The sequence below is a fragment of the Musa acuminata genome, chromosome BXJ1-7 (genome assembly GCF_036884655.1).
Source record: "Musa acuminata AAA Group cultivar baxijiao chromosome BXJ1-7, Cavendish_Baxijiao_AAA, whole genome shotgun sequence".
Lineage (NCBI taxonomy): Eukaryota > Viridiplantae > Streptophyta > Magnoliopsida > Zingiberales > Musaceae > Musa > Musa acuminata.
This window is the reverse complement of record NC_088333.1, coordinates 37,778,545-37,797,500: the sequence shown is the minus strand read 5'-3', so window position 1 is coordinate 37,797,500 and position 18,956 is coordinate 37,778,545. Positions and strand designations below refer to the sequence as shown.

The 18,956-nt window shown below is 36.2% G+C and overlaps 1 protein-coding gene across 1 annotated transcript in view; it reads right to left on the bottom strand.

Moving 5' to 3' along the window:
- The window catches only part of LOC135679739 (F-box protein At3g56470-like), an 18,513-nt gene extending 326 nt beyond the window's left edge, over positions 1 to 18,187 (bottom strand). The window contains exons 1-3 of the mRNA XM_065193723.1: positions 18,015 to 18,187; positions 17,836 to 17,898; positions 1 to 749 (exon numbers count right to left, since the gene is read on the bottom strand). The exon at positions 1 to 749 is cut by the window's left edge and continues 326 nt beyond it. Coding sequence (XP_065049795.1) covers positions 1 to 749; positions 17,836 to 17,898; positions 18,015 to 18,187 — 985 coding nt within the window. The remainder of the gene's footprint in view (positions 750 to 17,835; positions 17,899 to 18,014) is intronic.
- Positions 18,188 to 18,956: the final 769 nt, after the last annotated feature.

Here is an 18,956-nt window from a genome sequence, read left to right as displayed (position 1 = left end):
CGTAGACCAACAATATGTTTCCGCCACACTCAACCAATGACGTGATACTATTAAAATAGTCTGAACGATCGATGGGACTTGGCACCATTAGCTTCCTGAGCCGAAGAGGAAGAACTCGGAAGATCGTTAAGCACCCAATATGGTTATTCCATGTGTAGAATTGCCCCTCGAAGCTAATAATCGTCTCGAAAAGTTCGACCCTGTCTTTCTCGAAGGTCCAGAGCTGGTCTCCCGGCCTCCAAACATACAGTTGATTGATGAAGTCACGTGCAAGAAGGACACAATCTGGGTTCGACGGAGCTGATGACATGCATAGGAAAAAGTTGGGTTCAAGCAAGCAAGGTGGGAGTTGCAACCACGCCCTAGAGAAGGGATTCAGCAAGAGCATCCGACTGTGGTTGGAAGGATTAACAACCAGCCAACCGTGCGAGCAATTACAGAATAAGGTCCTTGTCACTGGGTAGCCATGTAACTCGATTTTGAAGGTGACTTCCTTGTCTACGACGCTCCGCAGGCTGCATGCAAGATTCTGGAACTCTGTGGTGATTAGCCATGGGGTCTTCCACATCGTCGGGTCAAATTTCTGGGCGGTGGCCCTCCAATCCTTGCATGCTACACTAAGGCGCATGGCATCCTTGGGGTTCATCGACGTCAATAGAGACTCCACAATATCGATTGGAATGTACCTGGTTGGCCTATTCTCACTTTCGATCTCCCTCTTCTGCTTCTTATCGGTTGTGACTGCAGATCTACGGTGGAAGAAAAGCATAGAGAGAAGTAATTTGTATAATGACTGCAGATCTACATTGTTTAATCGATGTAGAGGAGGATGCTTACTTGTGTGGATTGGGAGGAGGAGGAGCATTAGAATCGGGGTCCAATTCGTATCCATTGTTCGTCATCTTTGTCACCGCTTAGTCATTAACCGCTGGAAGGAAATTGTATTAGAGGAATAATAAATTTCACCGATCGTGCGGTTGTTTGTATTGAATGTATAAAATATAAATAGTATATTTCTTAACATTTATAAAATGTTTTATAATTCATACAAAACATAATAATTTGTTATTTGATTTATGGAAAGAAGTATGCAATCCATTATAGAAAGCTGAAATTTAGTACTTTGCATATCATACATAATTCTCAATAATCATAAAACTCCAAAAAAAAAATTGCTGGCATAAATATTTTCTGCCAGCTAATCATTTATTTTTTACTGGCATAATTATGATTTTGATTCTCAATAATCATAATCCTATACGAACTCTCATCTAATGCTTCTCCAAATATCACATATAAGATCAGGAGACCAATAGAATCCTACTGCGATCCAAAAGGTAAAAAATATGAGCACAAATGCCTAGTAAAAAAAAAAAGGAAATAATTCAAAGGAAAATTGTGATAAATAAATAGCTAAATATAATTCATAAATATTATTTATGTTATGCATTAACATGATCTCAATGAAGGAAATAAGAGAGAATAAATTTGTGAATGGTGCATATCATATGACAATATTTACGTGATAACAAATCAATGTCCGAACTTTTGGTTACATCAAATCTCTCTACAAATGGTGTGATATCTTTCAATGGCTACAGTGAGAATAAATCTTCCTTGCCAAGCGAGAGATATATCACGCGCTCAATGACCCATCAACTCCCGAAGAGAATGACTTTTCCCGTAATAAGATATATATGCTCATAACAAATATAATATCATCGATGGTGTCTTAGAGCATGCACAAATATAATAGCTCCAGCTGATATCATTGGAATGACATGACAGGTGCCATTACTCCTCCAAATTTGATGCTCAATTAAATATGTCCTACCAATAGTGGGCTCTCCAAATCGCATTGGGTTTCCCATCCATCAAAAAAATCAACTGAAACTTCAGCAAAACATCTTGGTCCAAATTCGGATACTATATTTGGACAATGAGAGGACACAAGTCTTCCACATGATCCAGTATAGTTTTGATCATAGTTCGATTTGAGTTAGAGTTAAATCAGAATCAAACTAATCTGATAGTTCGCCAGTTTCAAACCAAATCAAAATCAGCTGTTCTGGTCCCGTTCCTGATTTTGAGAAATCAGAACCGATGATTTCGGTTTCAAACCAATGGTTCCAATTTTAAATCGGTTAAATATAATAAAAATAGAAATATAGCTTGTGGTGTAGCCATTAAACAACTAATTTTAAATCCCATAAATCTATTTCAAATCTTACTAGCATCATTTATTTAATTATAGTTTTATATTTTTAATCATTTTTTTATGTTATTATACTCATTATATTTACATCTATTTTTAATTTTTAAATTAAAATTATAAATAATTTATATTTTGAATTTATTTTTTTATTAAAAATAATAAAATATTTAACGGTTTGAAATGGAACTGATAGTTTCAGTTTTGATTCCAAAATCGACCTTAGGCAGGTCAATTTTGAGATCTGATTTTGAAAAATCGGATTCGATGGTTTTAGAACCTGAATCGATAGTTTCGGAACTATGGTCAAGACTAATCGAGTAGAATGTGTGATGGTAGTCCTACAATCCATGCATAATAATCAAAATCTTAAATGAAAATGATAAAACTCATTGTCTTTCTATTGATCGTATTAGAATTATTTTTAATTACTAGTAAATTTCTATGCTTATTTAAACAAAAAATATGCTCATTATTAAGTAATGTTTGTTAAAACATAAGTTTAATAGGATTTAGAGAAATGAATGACCTCTAATTTTTTATTCATTTTTGTCCTAATGGATAACATTACAATTTATATTGTTACCATTTAAGTATTATCTTTTATCTTTTAATAAGTTAATTAGATAGGATTTTAGAGATAGGGGTTTCTTGATTTAAATTATTATTCTATACCTATAAATAGATGATGTTTATATGTGTAGATTCATTCGAAGTCTAAAGTGTTTAGTCATATAGGACTTAAGTCAAAGAGTGATTCATAATCTTAGAAGTGTTTTTCTTTATGAGAAGTTCAATATAACCTTTTTTATTATTTTTATCTTAGTTTCTTCTTCTTCTATTTGATTTGATCTTGGGATAGTAATACATTGTTACTACTATTTGAAAAAGGATTACACTTGCATATGATTTTTTACTTTCTTCACATTGTATTAGAGCTATAAAGGTGATAACTTGTATTTCAAGATCTCCTTGGTAAAGAAGATAATCTTTTTTCTTTTTACTATAGATTATAATAGTTGAGTTGATGGGTTTGGTATTGAACTTTTCAATCAATCTAACTACGAGATTTAGAAAATTTATTTGAATTCCTATTTCATAAGGGAAGAACTATGAGTTATGGTTGGTGACGATGCAACAACAGTACCAAACGCCGTAGATGAAGACATCATGAAGAGACTCTATCTCTCATGATATCTTTGAATATATTATTGGTTATAAATAATTTTAGAGATTTGGATCACTTTTGATACATTTCTTAACAAAAGGAATGTAACTTAACTTTAGTATTTAAAGAATGATTTAATAAATACTATCCAAGGTGATCTCTTAATTTTTTTAATACTTTTTAAAGATTAAAAATTTATGTTAAGAGATATCACTTTTAAATCGAAATGTGTCTATTTCTAATACATGAATAAAATATTATATTATTTATGATTTAAAAAAAAAAATATATTTCTTATATTATATTTATTCAAAGATGAGTTCAATAATGAATTATAGTATAGTTGAAAAATCTTGTTGCTTCTTAAGAATCCTTAGCTCATCAACTTGTAGAGTCTATGTTTTAGGGGAAGATGAAAATGCCCATTTTATAAATAAGAAGGGTAATGATAAAGATAAAAAGAGGAAGGATGATGCTAATAGCAAGCAAGAGTCTTCTTCAAACAATGGTATAAATTGAAAAGTGTTATAGGTGTGATAAGTTAGGCTATATCAAGAAAAATTATCATATTAAGATTAAAGGAGTAAATATTATAAATAAAAAAGATTATTTCAATGCTAATAATGAAGATTAGGGTAAATGTTTCATGGCTAAAACAATTATAGTGGAGGCCATCTATTAAATTAAAACATAACTTGATAATTGATTCAAGATATGATCATCATCTTATTCACTAATATTCATTAATATGAAAGTAATGATGCAATCATCATGACAACTAATACTGTTCACTAAGTAGAGAAGGAAGATACTATAATAATCTTAAAGAAAGACAATGATCCCATTATATTGAATAATATGTACCATGTTTCAAGTACGAAGAAAAATTTCTTTTCAATTACAAATATAGTTAATGCTGAAAATTATATTCTTTTTAGTTCTAATGAAGTCCAATTTTTTCATAACATAAAAGAATTAAATATAGATTTAGTACACACTAGTAAAAGGATTAAAGATTTATATATTTTGTTAGCATTGAGCTGTTATGTTGATAGGATGAGTACAAATGATAGTGCATTAATCTGGTATGCTAGACTTTGGTCATATAATTTTTTTTAAATTAAAGATTATGATTAAAAAAAATATTCATGGTCTTCCCAATCTTACTACTTTTAGTAGTAATAAAGTTTATGAAGGTTATCAATACGATAAAGCACACAAACAACCTTTTGATAAATCACTTTTGAGAAACAAATTTTTCATAGAGATTATTTAATCTAATGGGCCTTTCTCAAACTCTATCCTATTGATAATTTTACAAAGTTCATTTAATATACTTTATGAAGGAAAAATCATATGTTTGTTTCAAAATTTTAAGAGTTCAAGTTAACAGTGAAGGTGTTCTTGGAAGAAAATTAAAAAGCTATGCATCGATACTGACAGAGAGTTCACTTTTGATAGATTCTTCTCCTTTTGCAGATTGCTTGTCATTAAAAGAAAACTCACTTGTGCAAATGCACTACAACAAAATGGTGTGAAAAAATTAAAATTTTGACATGTCATCAAGACTTATAAGTGGAACTTACCCAAAGCCTTATAGGCAGAAGGTATGACATGTACAACTTATGTTATTGATCAAACTCTTTTAGTCTAATCAATCTAAAGTCTTCATATGAGCTCATATTTGATAAGAAATCAAATATGAAATATTTTAGTATATTTAGTTCTTCATGCTATGTTCACATATCAGATTCAAAGAGAACAAACTTAATACTAAGGCTAAGAAATATATATTTATTGGCTATGATAAAAGAAAAATAATTAAAAAAATATGGATCTACAGACACATAGGTATGTGGTATATTGAGATATTATATTTGGTGAAATTTCTTTTTCTTTTGAAAATATCAATCATAACAGTGAAAGTGATAGAGAGTAATAATATTTATCGAGAAAATTCTATGATTGGGAAGATAAAAAAGAATAATTATCAAGCCACTATGTTATAGAGACGAAGATAATATAAACATATATCATTGTTTCTTTTCTAAACCAATTGATGATCTTGAGCCTACTTGCTTTGATAAAACCAAAAAGTGTTAAAATGTGGGAGGATGTCATAGATGAAGAGAAGATCCTCATATAAATAAAACTTGGGTTCTTGTGTCAAAGCCTATAAATATAGATCCAATTACTATAAATAAATCTAGGTGAAACATAAGTTAGATAGATGTATAGATTTGTCATAAGGCAAAACATGTTGCAAGTGAGTTTTTTGAAAAATATGGAGAAGATTATGAGGAAACTTTTAGTCATTTTGGCCAAGATGACATATGTTAAGATGGTGAATGCCCTAGTAGCTAATTTTTTATGGAAGCTTTGGCAATTTAATGTGAAGAATACCTTCCTATATGGTGAAATTGACAATGACATTTATATGAAATAACCACTAGGGTATACTTCTATTTTAAATTAAATTATTTTTATAAGCTTATGAAGGCCCTCCATAGGTTAAAGTAAGCTCCTAGAGTTTGGTATAGAAAAATTGCTCAATGCTTATATTTCTGTGATTATTTTTTTTCATTCAAAACTTAGCTTATTTATTAAAAAGCAAGGAAGCCTATATGTTATTATTCTTTTATATGTGGATGATATAATTATTATTGGTAATGATGAAATAAATATTTTAAAGCTTCATGGTGGTCTTTCTCTCTGATTTACAATAAAAATCTTAAGGGAGCTTGATATTTTTCTTAGACTAAAAGTGATAAATATAAAAGAAGATATATTTATCTCTTAAATAAGTTATGTAAAAGAAATTATTGAAAGATTTAAAATTAATAAAAAAAGGTTTCTACTACACTTTTGATGTAAATATAGAGTTAAGTTGTAATGATGAAAAAGTTTTTTCTGACCCTCGATCTTTTTATATGCTTATTAGTAGTCTCATTTACTTAACAATTACAAGACTAGATATTATATTTTTAATTTGTCTTATAGGTTATTTTATATAATTTCCAAAGAAGCCACATCTTGACGTAGGAAAGAGAATTTTGAAATATATAAATTCTACTCTTGATTTGAGATTATACTTTAAGAAGGGCATTCATCCTGAATTACATAGTTATGCAAATACTAATTTAGGAGGTGATTTGGATAATCATAGATTCACTTTTTGTTATGTCTTTTTATATGGTTATGCTTGTATCTCATGGTGTTGTAAGAAATAATAATCGATCTCTCGTTCTACAACCAAAATAGAATACAAAATTTGTTTACTTTTACTCAAGAAAGTATATGGTTAATAAGGTGTTTGATTAAGGACATTTACTATCAAATTAACAAACTGACTATTTTACAGTATGACAATCAAAATGCCTTAAAATTAACTAAAAATCTAATTTGTCATGCAAGAGCCAAACATATTAAAATTGAATATAATTTTATCTAGGAAAAGATATTTCAAGTAGTCATTGAGGTTATGGGAATAAAGAGAAAATTTATTTATCATAGATATCTTTAGAAAATCTCACTCCGAAAGATCGTTTGAAAATCTTCAAAGTAAACTAAGACTTATCTCCAAAGGTGTACTTTAAGAGGGAGTGTTAAAATTTAAAGTATTATCTTTTGGAGTATTTTAAGATTCTTATCTTTTATCTTTTAAATAAGTTGATTAGATAAAATTTTAGAGATATGGTTCTCTTGATTTAAATCATTATTCTACACCTATAAATAGATGATAGTTACATATGTGTTGAATCTCGTATTTTGATGATGAAACTACTTGATATATGTTTATGATTTAATCTGCGTTTTGAGTGACGCAGGATGCTTCGATCAGGATGAGACAATTAAAGTAGGAAAATCATGTTGTGCCGAAGGAACATGTCAGAAGATTGGACGTCGGGCCGGTGGATCGGTCGACGTATCGACAGAAGGCTTCAGGCCGTGGACTCGGGCATCGGGCCAAGAAGAGCGGGTATTGTGCCAAGGATATCGGAGTTGCGGAGTCAACTGGCCGATTGGGCAATAGGCTGCACGAGAGGACGATGCGCCGAAGAATCGGACGAAGCGTCGAGGGACCAATGACATGTCGGACAACTTGGTTAATTGCTTAGGATTAATTGTCTCGATCGAAGTTTTGTTTTGTTGTGCAGGATTAACTACGATGAGAGTAAGACAAGCAGCAGGAGTTGCGCCGGAGTCAAGATCATGATCACGTTGGGAGTTCGAGAGTTCGACGGAAGTTCGGACGGTCGTCGGAGGTTCAGAGAGAACAGATCCGAGAAGTCCAGAAGCTTGCCAAGCGAAGCTCGTCGGAACTCGCCAAGTGGATCGTCGCAAAGTCCAGGAGTATGCCGGATGTCCGCAGAAGGATCACCGAGGGTTATCGGTTGATCGACGGAAGTTGGCAGGAAACTCGCCGGAAGAAGCGATTGACGCATCGGAGCAAGCTGCAGAAGTTGTCTTAGAGATAATCGTAGTTAGCATGATGATTAAGCATGCAAATGGGAGGTGATCCCATTAGCTTAATCTTGGGGCAATTGGGCCCCTGAAAAGATTCAAAGTGGGTCGAATGGAGTGAACCATTCGGACCCTGATTGCACCAGGAGGTGCAACCGCCCCAGCCAGGAGGTGCAACCGCCTGGGCTGTGGGGTTGAGAGGTGCAACCGCCCCAGCCAGGAGGTGCAACCGCCTGGGCTGTGGGGCTGGGAGGTGCAACCGCCCCAGCCAGGAGGTGCAACCGCCAGGGCTGCACGGCTGGGAGGTGCAACCGCCCCAGCCAAGAGGTTGCACCGCCAGAGCTCAAGTTCCGAGCTCTGCCAGGCGATGCAACCACCAAGCTCAGTCTTCGAGCTTTGGCAGAGTGGTGCATCAGCCTGAGCTCAGTCTCGAGCTTTGCCAGGTGATGAATTCACCAAGCTCGGTCTTCGAGCTATGGCAGAATGGTGCATCAGCTTGAGCTCAGTTTGGAGCTCTGCCAAGTGATGCAACCACCAAGCTCAGATTTCGAGCTCTGCCAGGTGATGCAACCACCAAGCTCAGTCTTCGAGCTCTGCCAGGTGATGCAACCATCGAGCTCAGTCTTCGAGCTCTGGCAGAGAAGAAGCAATCGGCAGAGCTCAGTCTTCGAGCTCTGCCAGGCGGTGCCACCTCTCCAGTCGAGAGGTGCAACCGCCTGATCCCAGAAATTCTGGGATTAGATCGATTTGATCGTTTTGAGCTCGAATTTTGAACTGGGTTGGGGCCTATAAATACCCCACCCATTCAGCACTGGAAAGACACAGACCTATACCAAAATTGTGATCTTTTCTGTGATTCTAAAGAGCTCAAACGTGTTGTAAAGCCTTGAGTCTCCTCCTTCTGTTCTTCAAGTTTTCAACTGTAAAGTGAGGAGAGAAAGGTCTGTAAAGGTTGTCTCCTAAGCCTGTCAAAAGGAGAGAAATTGTAAGAGGGAAGTTTGGCCTTCGCCCATTGAAGGAAGGCACCTAGTTGACGTCGGCAACCTCATCGGTGGAGGAAGCCAAAAGTGGAGTAGGTCAAGGCTGACCGAACCACTCTAAATCTCTGGTTTGCGTTTATTTTCGAGCACTTTATCATTACTGTAAACCTCCCTCATCACTACTGCTCTCTGCGCTTTCACGAACAAGTTCTAAGTGCTGTTCTTCCAAATCTGCATTCAGACGTAAACTCGTATTTTCATACATTACAGTTTACGTTTACGTTTGATTCTGCAGAACTGTTTTCCGTGCTTTTACGAACGAGCTTCTTTGCAGTTTACGCTTACATTTTAATCCTATTAATAACTGCAATCTGTCCTCTACGATTTTACGAACGAGTTTCAACATTTAGACGTGAAACTGCATTCAGACGTAAATCGGCTTTCTTCGCTCAATCATCAGATTTCAGTTTACGTTTACGTCTTGATTTCAACTGCATACTGCCTTCTGCGAATATACAAACGAGTTTCAAAGTTTAGACGTAAATCTGCGTCTAGACGTAAAACTGCGTTTAGACGTAAATCTACGTTTAGACGTAAAACTGCGTTTAGACGTAAAACTGCGTTTAGACGTAAAACTACGTTTAGACGTAAATCTGCGTTTAGACGTAAAACTACGTTTAAACGTAAAACTGCGTTTAGACGTAAAACTGCGTTTAGACGTAAATCTGCGTTTAGACGTAAATCTGAATTTAGACGTAAATCTGAGTTTAGACGCAAAACTGCGCTTAGACGCAAAACTGCGCTTAGACGCAAAACTACGCTTAAACGCAATCTGCGCTTAGACGCAAACTGCACTTAGATACAAACTGAGAATTTGCTTTTGCATCATAATAGTTTTTGAACGAACGCAGCTTTTGGTTTTTAAATTATTATAAGATTTCTGCTGCACTAATTCACCCCCCCCCCCTCTTAGTGCTCTTGATCCTAACAATTGGTATCAGAGCGGGGTATTTCTCATTTCGGATTTACACCCGAGAGAAATGACTTTTCAAGAGGGCTGTTCGGTCTTTCGTCCACCGTTCTTTAATGGATTGGACTACACTTATTGGAAAACTCGAATGAGAGTTTTCTTAATCTCTCTAAATCTGGATTTATGGAATATCATTGAAAACGGTTTTCAACTTCCCTCCAAACCGATGAACGAATGGTCGGTTTTGGAGAAGAAGAATTTTTCTTTAAACGCAAAGGCTATGAATGCCTTATTTTGCGCATTGGACAAAAATGAGTTCAATCGGATTTCTACGTGTGAAACGGCTTTCGATATTTGGCGCACTCTTGAAATCACTCACGAGGGAACTAGTAGAGTCAAAGACTCGAAAGTTAATATTCTACTGCTTGATTTCGAGCTTTTTCATATGAAACCAAGCGAAACCGTTGTTGACATGTACACCCGTTTTACGGATGTCGTCAATGGTTTAAAATCACTTGGTAAAAGCTTTTCGGATTTTGAACTCGTTAACAAAGTTTTGCGCTCACTTTCTAAAACTTGGGATTCAAAAGTAACTGCTATTCAAGAATCGAAAAACTTGAACCATTTTCCACTTGAAGAACTAATTGGTTCATTGATCACATATGAAATGACGTGCAATGCACGTGAAGAACTTGAGAACCACCTTCCAAAGAACAGGAAGGATTTGGAACTCTGGACAAATGAATGCCACTTGAGCGATGACTCAAGTAATGAGGACAATGATGAACAAACCAACCTTCCAAAGAACAGGAAGGATTTGGGACATAGAACATTTGAAGACCACTCGAGCATAAGCTCAAGTGATGGTGAACTTAAAATGAAACGAAAATTAAAAAGCAAAAAGAATGGAACTACTTGCTTTAAACGCAAGAAGAAGAACAAAAATTGGGATGAATCGAGCTCCTCCGAAGAAGAGAAAGTCAACAAAAGCAAGGCGGCAAACTACGCCTTAACAGCCTACAATGATGAGGTAATCGAAATCCCCCTAATTTACTTCGAAATTACATGATGCTTTTCATGATGCACTTTTCTTTTTCTTTAAATTTTCTTGAAAATTATATTTTTAATAATTTAACAATGAAAATGCAAAAATATGATCATGCTTGTAATCTTGAAAATGATAATGAAAATTGCATGTCTTATGTTAATGCAAGATAGAAATCTAATGATTTTACACCTAGTGAGATTAATCTTATGTGCTTGAGAAGCAAGAATGTATATTTTGATGATTTTCATATTGCTTTTCAACGACGATACATGGCTTTTGTCTGGAAGGCTTGATATTTTTCATTGTCTTTGTTTATTAAATATAATGTATGGTTTTGACATAAAAATAAAGATTTGAGCATGCAATTATAAAGTCAATCATAAATTAAAACTAAAGAAGTTTTAGGCATTTATAAGAATCATTCAAAATTATGTTCAATGAAACCTTGCTTAATGTTGCAATGAAAATATTAAAGTTATACTTGATGATTTCAGATTTGACAAATGCTACACTTTAAATATGAATCATTCTTCAATCAGATTAAATGCTTCAATCATTTTTCTAACTCTAGAGTTCTCGATTTTGATGAAATAGTAATAACGTTATTCATGTTATGAATCTTAAAAATGATAATATGCTAATATGGATACATGAAACACTTATGATTTTCTGTGTATTCATAAAATATTTATCTCATCATCCAATAACTCTTCTTGATATTCCTTATGAGATGAAATGAAATAATGCATGAAATACAAATGAGGAGTTAATGATCATGCATAATAGGATGTAATGAATTCTAGATACCATCGTTAGAATATCTATGATCATGCTGCCAAAATGATATATCACGAATGCTTGAATATCATGTTTGATATGCTCATGATGATGATTGATTTTTCGGTATCATGCATAAATTTTTTTTTTGAAATGTAATGTTAATGAATCTGTGCATTGAAACTATAATGATGCACAAATAAAAATGATTACTTACCTTTGTCATGATTTAGAAATTGATGTAAAGGGTTTTTCCCTTGTTGACAATGACAAAGGGGGAGATAGCTAGTTTGCACAAGTCAAGAAGATGCAAAAACTTGTTTGCTAACTTGCTTATTTCAAGAAGCAAAAGTTGTCTTCTTGAACATCACCATCTTGAATATCTCAAGAAGCAAGACTTGCAACTTGCACATTACAATAGGAAGCAATAATCATGAGCCTACACAAGAAAGTTATCTTCCATTTGCTTTCGAAGTTTTTTGCTAGCTTGTATATTGTGAAACTTGTACATCATAAAAATTGCTAGCTTGTTGGTCTAAAGAGAAGCAAAAAGTTGCTATCTCAAAAAAAGCAAATATGCTATCTTGCCTATCTCAAGAGGCAAAAATGCTAACTTGCGCATCTAGCAAAGTGAGCAAAATTATCAAGAAGCAAGAGTTGCTTTCTTAAACATCTCTAGTTTGCTAGCTTGCATGATATAGAACTTGCTATCTTGAACATTACCAAAAGTGCTATCTTATATGTTATAAAACTTGAATATCTAAAACTTGATAGCATGAATGTTCTAAGCATTATATAACACTTGCTAAATCTTCTAGCTCCAAGATTGCATGATGATAAAACTTGATATTATGTTTTTCATGCAATGAGTTGAACCAATATCACAAACACTTGATTGTAGTACTTCTCCTTTTTGTTGATGACAAAGGGGGAGAAGTATGTTGATGACATGACATGTGATGCATAAGTTTATGCATAAGTTCATGTTGACGTATTGCAAGTATTCATGATGAATATTGCAATGACTTGAATTCAGTTTGAATTCAAGGTTCTATCAATATGGCATATTGATAGGGGGAGTTTGTTTAAACTCCGGGAGTTAAGTTTAACTCCGTCATCAAGTGGTTGTCATCATCAAAAAGGGGAGATTGTTGAATCTCGTATTTTGATGATGAAACTACTTGATATATGTTTATGATTTAATCTGCGTTTTGAGTGACGCAGGATGCTTCGATCAGGATGAGACAATTAAAGTAGGAAAATCATGTTGTGCCGAAGGAACATGTCAGAAGATTGGACGTCGGGCCGGTGGATCGGTCGACGTATCGACAGAAGGCTTCAGGCCGTGGACTCGGGCATCGGGCCAAGAAGAGCGGGTATTGTGCCAAGGATATCGGAGTTGCGGAGTCAACTGGCCGATTGGGCAATAGGCTGCACGAGAGGACGATGCGCCGAAGAATCGGACGAAGCGTCGAGGGACCAATGACATGTCGGACAACTTGGTTAATTGCTTAGGATTAATTGTCTCGATCGAAGTTTTGTTTTGTTGTGCAGGATTAACTACGATGAGAGTAAGACAAGCAGCAGGAGTTGCGCCGGAGTCAAGATCATGATCACGTTGGGAGTTCGAGAGTTCGACGGAAGTTCGGACGGTCGTCGGAGGTTCAGAGAGAACAGATCCGAGAAGTCCAGAAGCTTGCCAAGCGAAGCTCGTCGGAACTCGCCAAGTGGATCGTCGCAAAGTCCAGGAGTATGCCGGATGTCCGCAGAAGGATCACCGAGGGTTATCGGTTGATCGACGGAAGTTGGCAGGAAACTCGCCGGAAGAAGCGATTGACGCATCGGAGCAAGCTGCAGAAGTTGTCTTAGAGATAATCGTAGTTAGCACGATGATTAAGCATGAAAATGGGAGGTGATCCCATTAGCTTAATCTTGGGGCAATTGGGCCCCTGAAAAGATTCAAAGTGGGTCGAATGGAGTGAACCATTCGGACCTTGATTGCACCAGGAGGTGCAACCGCCCCAGCCAGGAGGTGCAACCGCCTGGGCTGTGGGGTTGAGAGGTGCAACCGCCCCAGCCAGGAGGTGCAACCGCCTGGGCTGTGGGGCTGGGAGGTGCAACCGCCCCAGCCAGGAGGTGCAACCGCCAGGGCTGCACGGCTGGGAGGTGCAACCGCCCCAGCCAAGAGGTTGCACCGCCAGAGCTCAAGTTCCGAGCTCTGCCAGGCGATGCAACCACCAAGCTCAGTCTTCGAGCTTTGGCAGAGTGGTGCATCAGCCTGAGCTCAGTCTCGAGCTTTGCCAGGTGATGAATTCACCAAGCTCGGTCTTCGAGCTATGGCAGAATGGTGCATCAGCTTGAGCTCAGTTTGGAGCTCTGCCAAGTGATGCAACCACCAAGCTCAGATTTCGAGCTCTGCCAGGTGATGCAACCACCAAGCTCAGTCTTCGAGCTCTGCCAGGTGATGCAACCATCGAGCTCAGTCTTCGAGCTCTGGCAGAGAAGAAGCAATCGGCAGAGCTCAGTCTTCGAGCTCTGCCAGGCGGTGCCACCTCTCCAGTCGAGAGGTGCAACCGCCTGATCCCAGAAATTCTGGGATTAGATCGATTTGATCGTTTTGAGCTCGAATTTTGAACTGGGTTGGGGCCTATAAATACCCCACCCATTCAGCACTGGAAAGACACAGACCTATACCAAAATTGTGATCTTTTCTGTGATTCTAAAGAGCTCAAACGTGTTGTAAAGCCTTGAGTCTCCTCCTTCTGTTCTTCAAGTTTTCAACTGTAAAGTGAGGAGAGAAAGGTCTGTAAAGGTTGTCTCCTAAGCCTGTCAAAAGGAGAGAAATTGTAAGAGGGAAGTTTGGCCTTCGCCCATTGAAGGAAGGCACCTAGTTGACGTCGGCAACCTCATCGGTGGAGGAAGCCAAAAGTGGAGTAGGTCAAGGCTGACCGAACCACTCTAAATCTCTGGTTTGCGTTTATTTTCGAGCACTTTATCATTACTGCAAACCTCCCTCATCACTACTGCTCTCTGCGCTTTCACGAACAAGTTCTAAGTGCTGTTCTTCCAAATCTGCATTCAGACGTAAACTCGTATTTTCATACATTACAGTTTACGTTTACGTTTGATTCTGCAGAACTGTTTTCCGTGCTTTTACGAACGAGCTTCTTTGCAGTTTACGCTTACATTTTAATCCTATTAATAACTGCAATCTGTCCTCTACGATTTTACGAACGAGTTTCAACATTTAGACGTGAAACTGCATTCAGACGTAAATCGGCTTTCTTCGCTCAATCATCAGATTTCAGTTTACGTTTACGTCTTGATTTCAACTGCATACTGCCTTCTGCGAATATACAAACGAGTTTCAAAGTTTAGACGTAAATCTGCGTCTAGACGTAAAACTGCGTTTAGACGTAAATCTGCGTTTAGACGTAAAACTGCGTTTAGACGTAAAACTGCGTTTAGACGTAAAACTGCGTTTAGACGTAAAACTGCGTTTAGACGTAAATCTGCGTTTAGACGTAAAACTACGTTTAAACGTAAAACTGCGTTTAGACGTAAAACTGCGTTTAGACGTAAATCTGCGTTTAGACGTAAATCTGAATTTAGACGTAAATCTGAGTTTAGACGCAAAACTGCGCTTAGACGCAAAACTGCGCTTAGACGCAAAACTGCGCTTAAACGCAATCTGCGCTTAGACGCAAACTGCACTTAGATACAAACTGAGAATTTGCTTTTGCATCATAATAGTTTTTGAACGAACGCAGCTTTTGGTTTTTAAATTATTATAAGATTTCTGCTGCACTAATTCACCCCCCCCCCCTCTTAGTGCTCTTGATCCTAACAATATGCATATCCATTCCAAATCTCAAGTATTTAGGCCTATAGGGCTCAAGTCAAAGAGTAGTTCATGATCTTGTAAATGTTTTTCTTTTTTAGAAGTTCAATATAGCATTTTATTTTTTTACTTCCACCTTTGTTTTTTCTTTTTCTATTTAGTTTAATCTTAAGCTAATAATACTTTGTTACTACTATTTGAGGAAGGATTGCATTTGAATATGATCTCTCCCTTTCTTCACATGTATTAGGTTGTTAGAATATCTAATTGAGAATTTTTTTTTTTTTTTTTAGGTGAGCTAACATTGACATTGTCGATGACATGCAAATAACAAAGTTAGCAGGCTTTGGAAGTGATGGTTATATATGCAAGTTGCAAACTATCTTTCTATCAATTAGGGAAGAATTACTTGGAGAATACTAATATATTGAAGTAGTTGATTTAAAGGGATTGGAAGAGAAAACAAGTTTAAAGGGGCTTAGCTATTCAACATCACTTAGAAGGGTTATGGACTCACAAGAGAGTGTCATGATATTACAGAGGTGGGTATGTTAATTTAGAAGGAATGAGATATCAATGCAATGTGACAAACAATGAGGTCATGATCATGAGAATAGCACAACTATATTATAGATATACGACTTCTAGATGACCATCGATCCATTGCTCCCAAGAGAGAGAGTACAATGGTCCAAAATCTAGATCAAGATGATGGAGAATGTAAAGATAGACTCAAAGTACTAAGTAAAAAGATAAACACTAAAGAACGTCACTAGACCCACGTAAGAGGAAAGAGATTGATTTTAGGCCAATAAGATAGTGATCTACTACAGTAAAATGTAGGCATCCTATGGTGTTGTACCATTTTCAACTCTAGAGAATAGTTGACAAAATTTATGAAGAGGGTACAATCCCAATAATATCAAAAACATCTTGTATCACTTACTAGGAGGAGGTAGTGAATGTCACACAAATATGTTTTTGTTACGGCTAGTAAGTATTTTAGGAGTCTTAATTAGATTTTAAATATTGGAGGAGTCATAATTAGATCCATGGTAGATTATGATTAGAATTCGGATTAAGGATCCAAGTAGGAAGTATAATTCTTAATGAATTAGGATTTGTTCTTCTTACACCATGAATCTTAAGGTTTTGGTAAGAAGAGGTACAGAGGAAGATGTTCAGTTTTAAAAGTTCCCAAATAATATATTTCCTTATATGAGTCATGATATTACAAGTCATGATATGACTATTGACAAACAATTGGTCAAGACAAAGACCATAAATTTCTTCTTTCTTAAGAAAGAAAACAAAATCCAAAAGTTTATTGTTCTAAAAGGAAGTTTCTTTTCCTTCTTTCCTTTCAACTCAAGCTTGGGGTGATCCAGAGTCGATTGCAACCATATCGTCGTTGATTGTGTCCAACAAATGTTGGAAAACTTGTGATGACATCATTATTCATACTGTAAACACTGAATTCGCCAAGTGGAAATGGTTGCCAGACACCAGTCAAATAAATACAATTAGCAGAACATCCAACTTCACGAGCCGAGACTGAGATAACCTGATTACGAGGAATGGCTATGAATAATGCTTGATCTCCCAAGCTCTCTATCTTCATCCACACCTTGTTCTCTAGATCGAGTTGAAAGAGGAATATGACGAAGGGTTGAAGGGCGTGCTTCATTATGCAAACCAACAATATGTTTCCACAAGACTCGACCAATGACACGTTACTTACATTAGAGCTACGAGAATCGAATGGACATGGTACCACTAGCTTCCTTAGCCGAAGAGGAAGGATTTGAAAGATTGTTAAGCACCTACTCCAGCGATTCCAAGTGTAGAATTGCCCCTTGAAGCTAATAATTGTCTCGAAAGGTTCAAGCATGCCTTCTTCTAGGGTCCATGATTCATCTCCTGGCCTCCAAACGTATAGATGATTAATGTAGTCGCGTGCTAGAATGATACAGTTAGGGTCTGTCGGAGCTGATGACATGCAGATGAAAGAGTTGGGCATAGGCTTGCAAGCTGGGAGTTGCAACCACACACTAGAAAAGGGATTCAATAGGATCATCGAGCTATAGTGGTCAGGTTCGGTCACTATCCAACCATTAGTGCAATTATAGAATAAGGTCCTACTCGTTGGAATCTCAGGGAACTTGACTTTGAAGGTGTCTTCATTGTCTACTACACTTTGTAGGCGGCAGCTGGCCTTCCAAACTTTGGTAGTAATTAGCCATGGAATCTTCCTCTTGATCGGGTTGAACTGCACTGAAATAGCTCTCCAATCCTTACATACTGCACCAACACGCATGATGTCCCTCGAGTTCATCCGTGTCAAGATTGACTCCACAATATCGATTGAAATATACCTAGTTTTCTCTTCATTGCCATCGATCTCTCTCTTGTGGTTCTTCTCAGTTGCAACTACAAGTCTACGATGAAACATGAAAGCATAGAAAAGAAATTATCATCTTTAGTGAGATTTACGAGGCCATTTTGAACTTTTATGATCATCTTTAATCGATGAAGTGGGGACGTTGATGCTTACTTTGGTGAAATGGGAGGAAGGGCATTAGTATCAGAGTCCTGTTGGTGCTCGTAGTTTGTCATCTGATCAGGACGGGTCCTATCAGCCATCTCTATCGTCACTCCATCATCAGCCGTTATTATGTTCTCATCCATCACATTTGCGAATGCTTTATTCACGATCATCTCCTCCATCTATTGTAGATAGGAATTGACAATGTGGAAATCAATTATATTGGAGGAATGATGAATTTTATTGATCATTCATGGGTTATTAATATACAATTGTATAGTTGTTTATAAAAGGTGTATAAGATCTAAATAATATATTTCCTTAAACGCATGAAAAACGCCATACTCTATATTAAGGATAATTTCAATATGGCATTGTTGGTAAGAGAAATTTGCATGTCATTCATGTTTTTATATAAATATAAAATTCTAAAAAAGCAACTGATAAACATAAATAATTTCTCCAAATATCATATGAGATCAATCTTAAGGAGTCCATCCAAATCCAATGGCAATCCGAATAATAACAAAGTGAGCACGAATACGTAGTGGGAAGAAAAAGAAGAATTCAAGGATAACAAATAATAATATAATATAATAAATAAATAATAATAATTTCACACTTTAGTTCATTAAGGATTAATATTGTAAAAGAGGTCCTTTTGATATGATTGAGGTGTTACTATGTAGGTTGGTCCTTCAAATATTTGTCAAAAAGTTACAAATATTATAACTCTATTCTCTAAAAATTTTGTCCCCTCAAATTTGAAAATCTACTTCCAACCACTAATCTTCAAGAAAATTGATTAGATTTCTCACCAAGCTAGTTCTTGTTAGCATAAAATCTGTAATCATGCTATCTGTAATGCGAAAAAACTTTTATGCCAAGATTGAAATCAAATAAATTAGATCTAATAATATTACGATACGTACCTTTTTCTTGTTCAGAAAA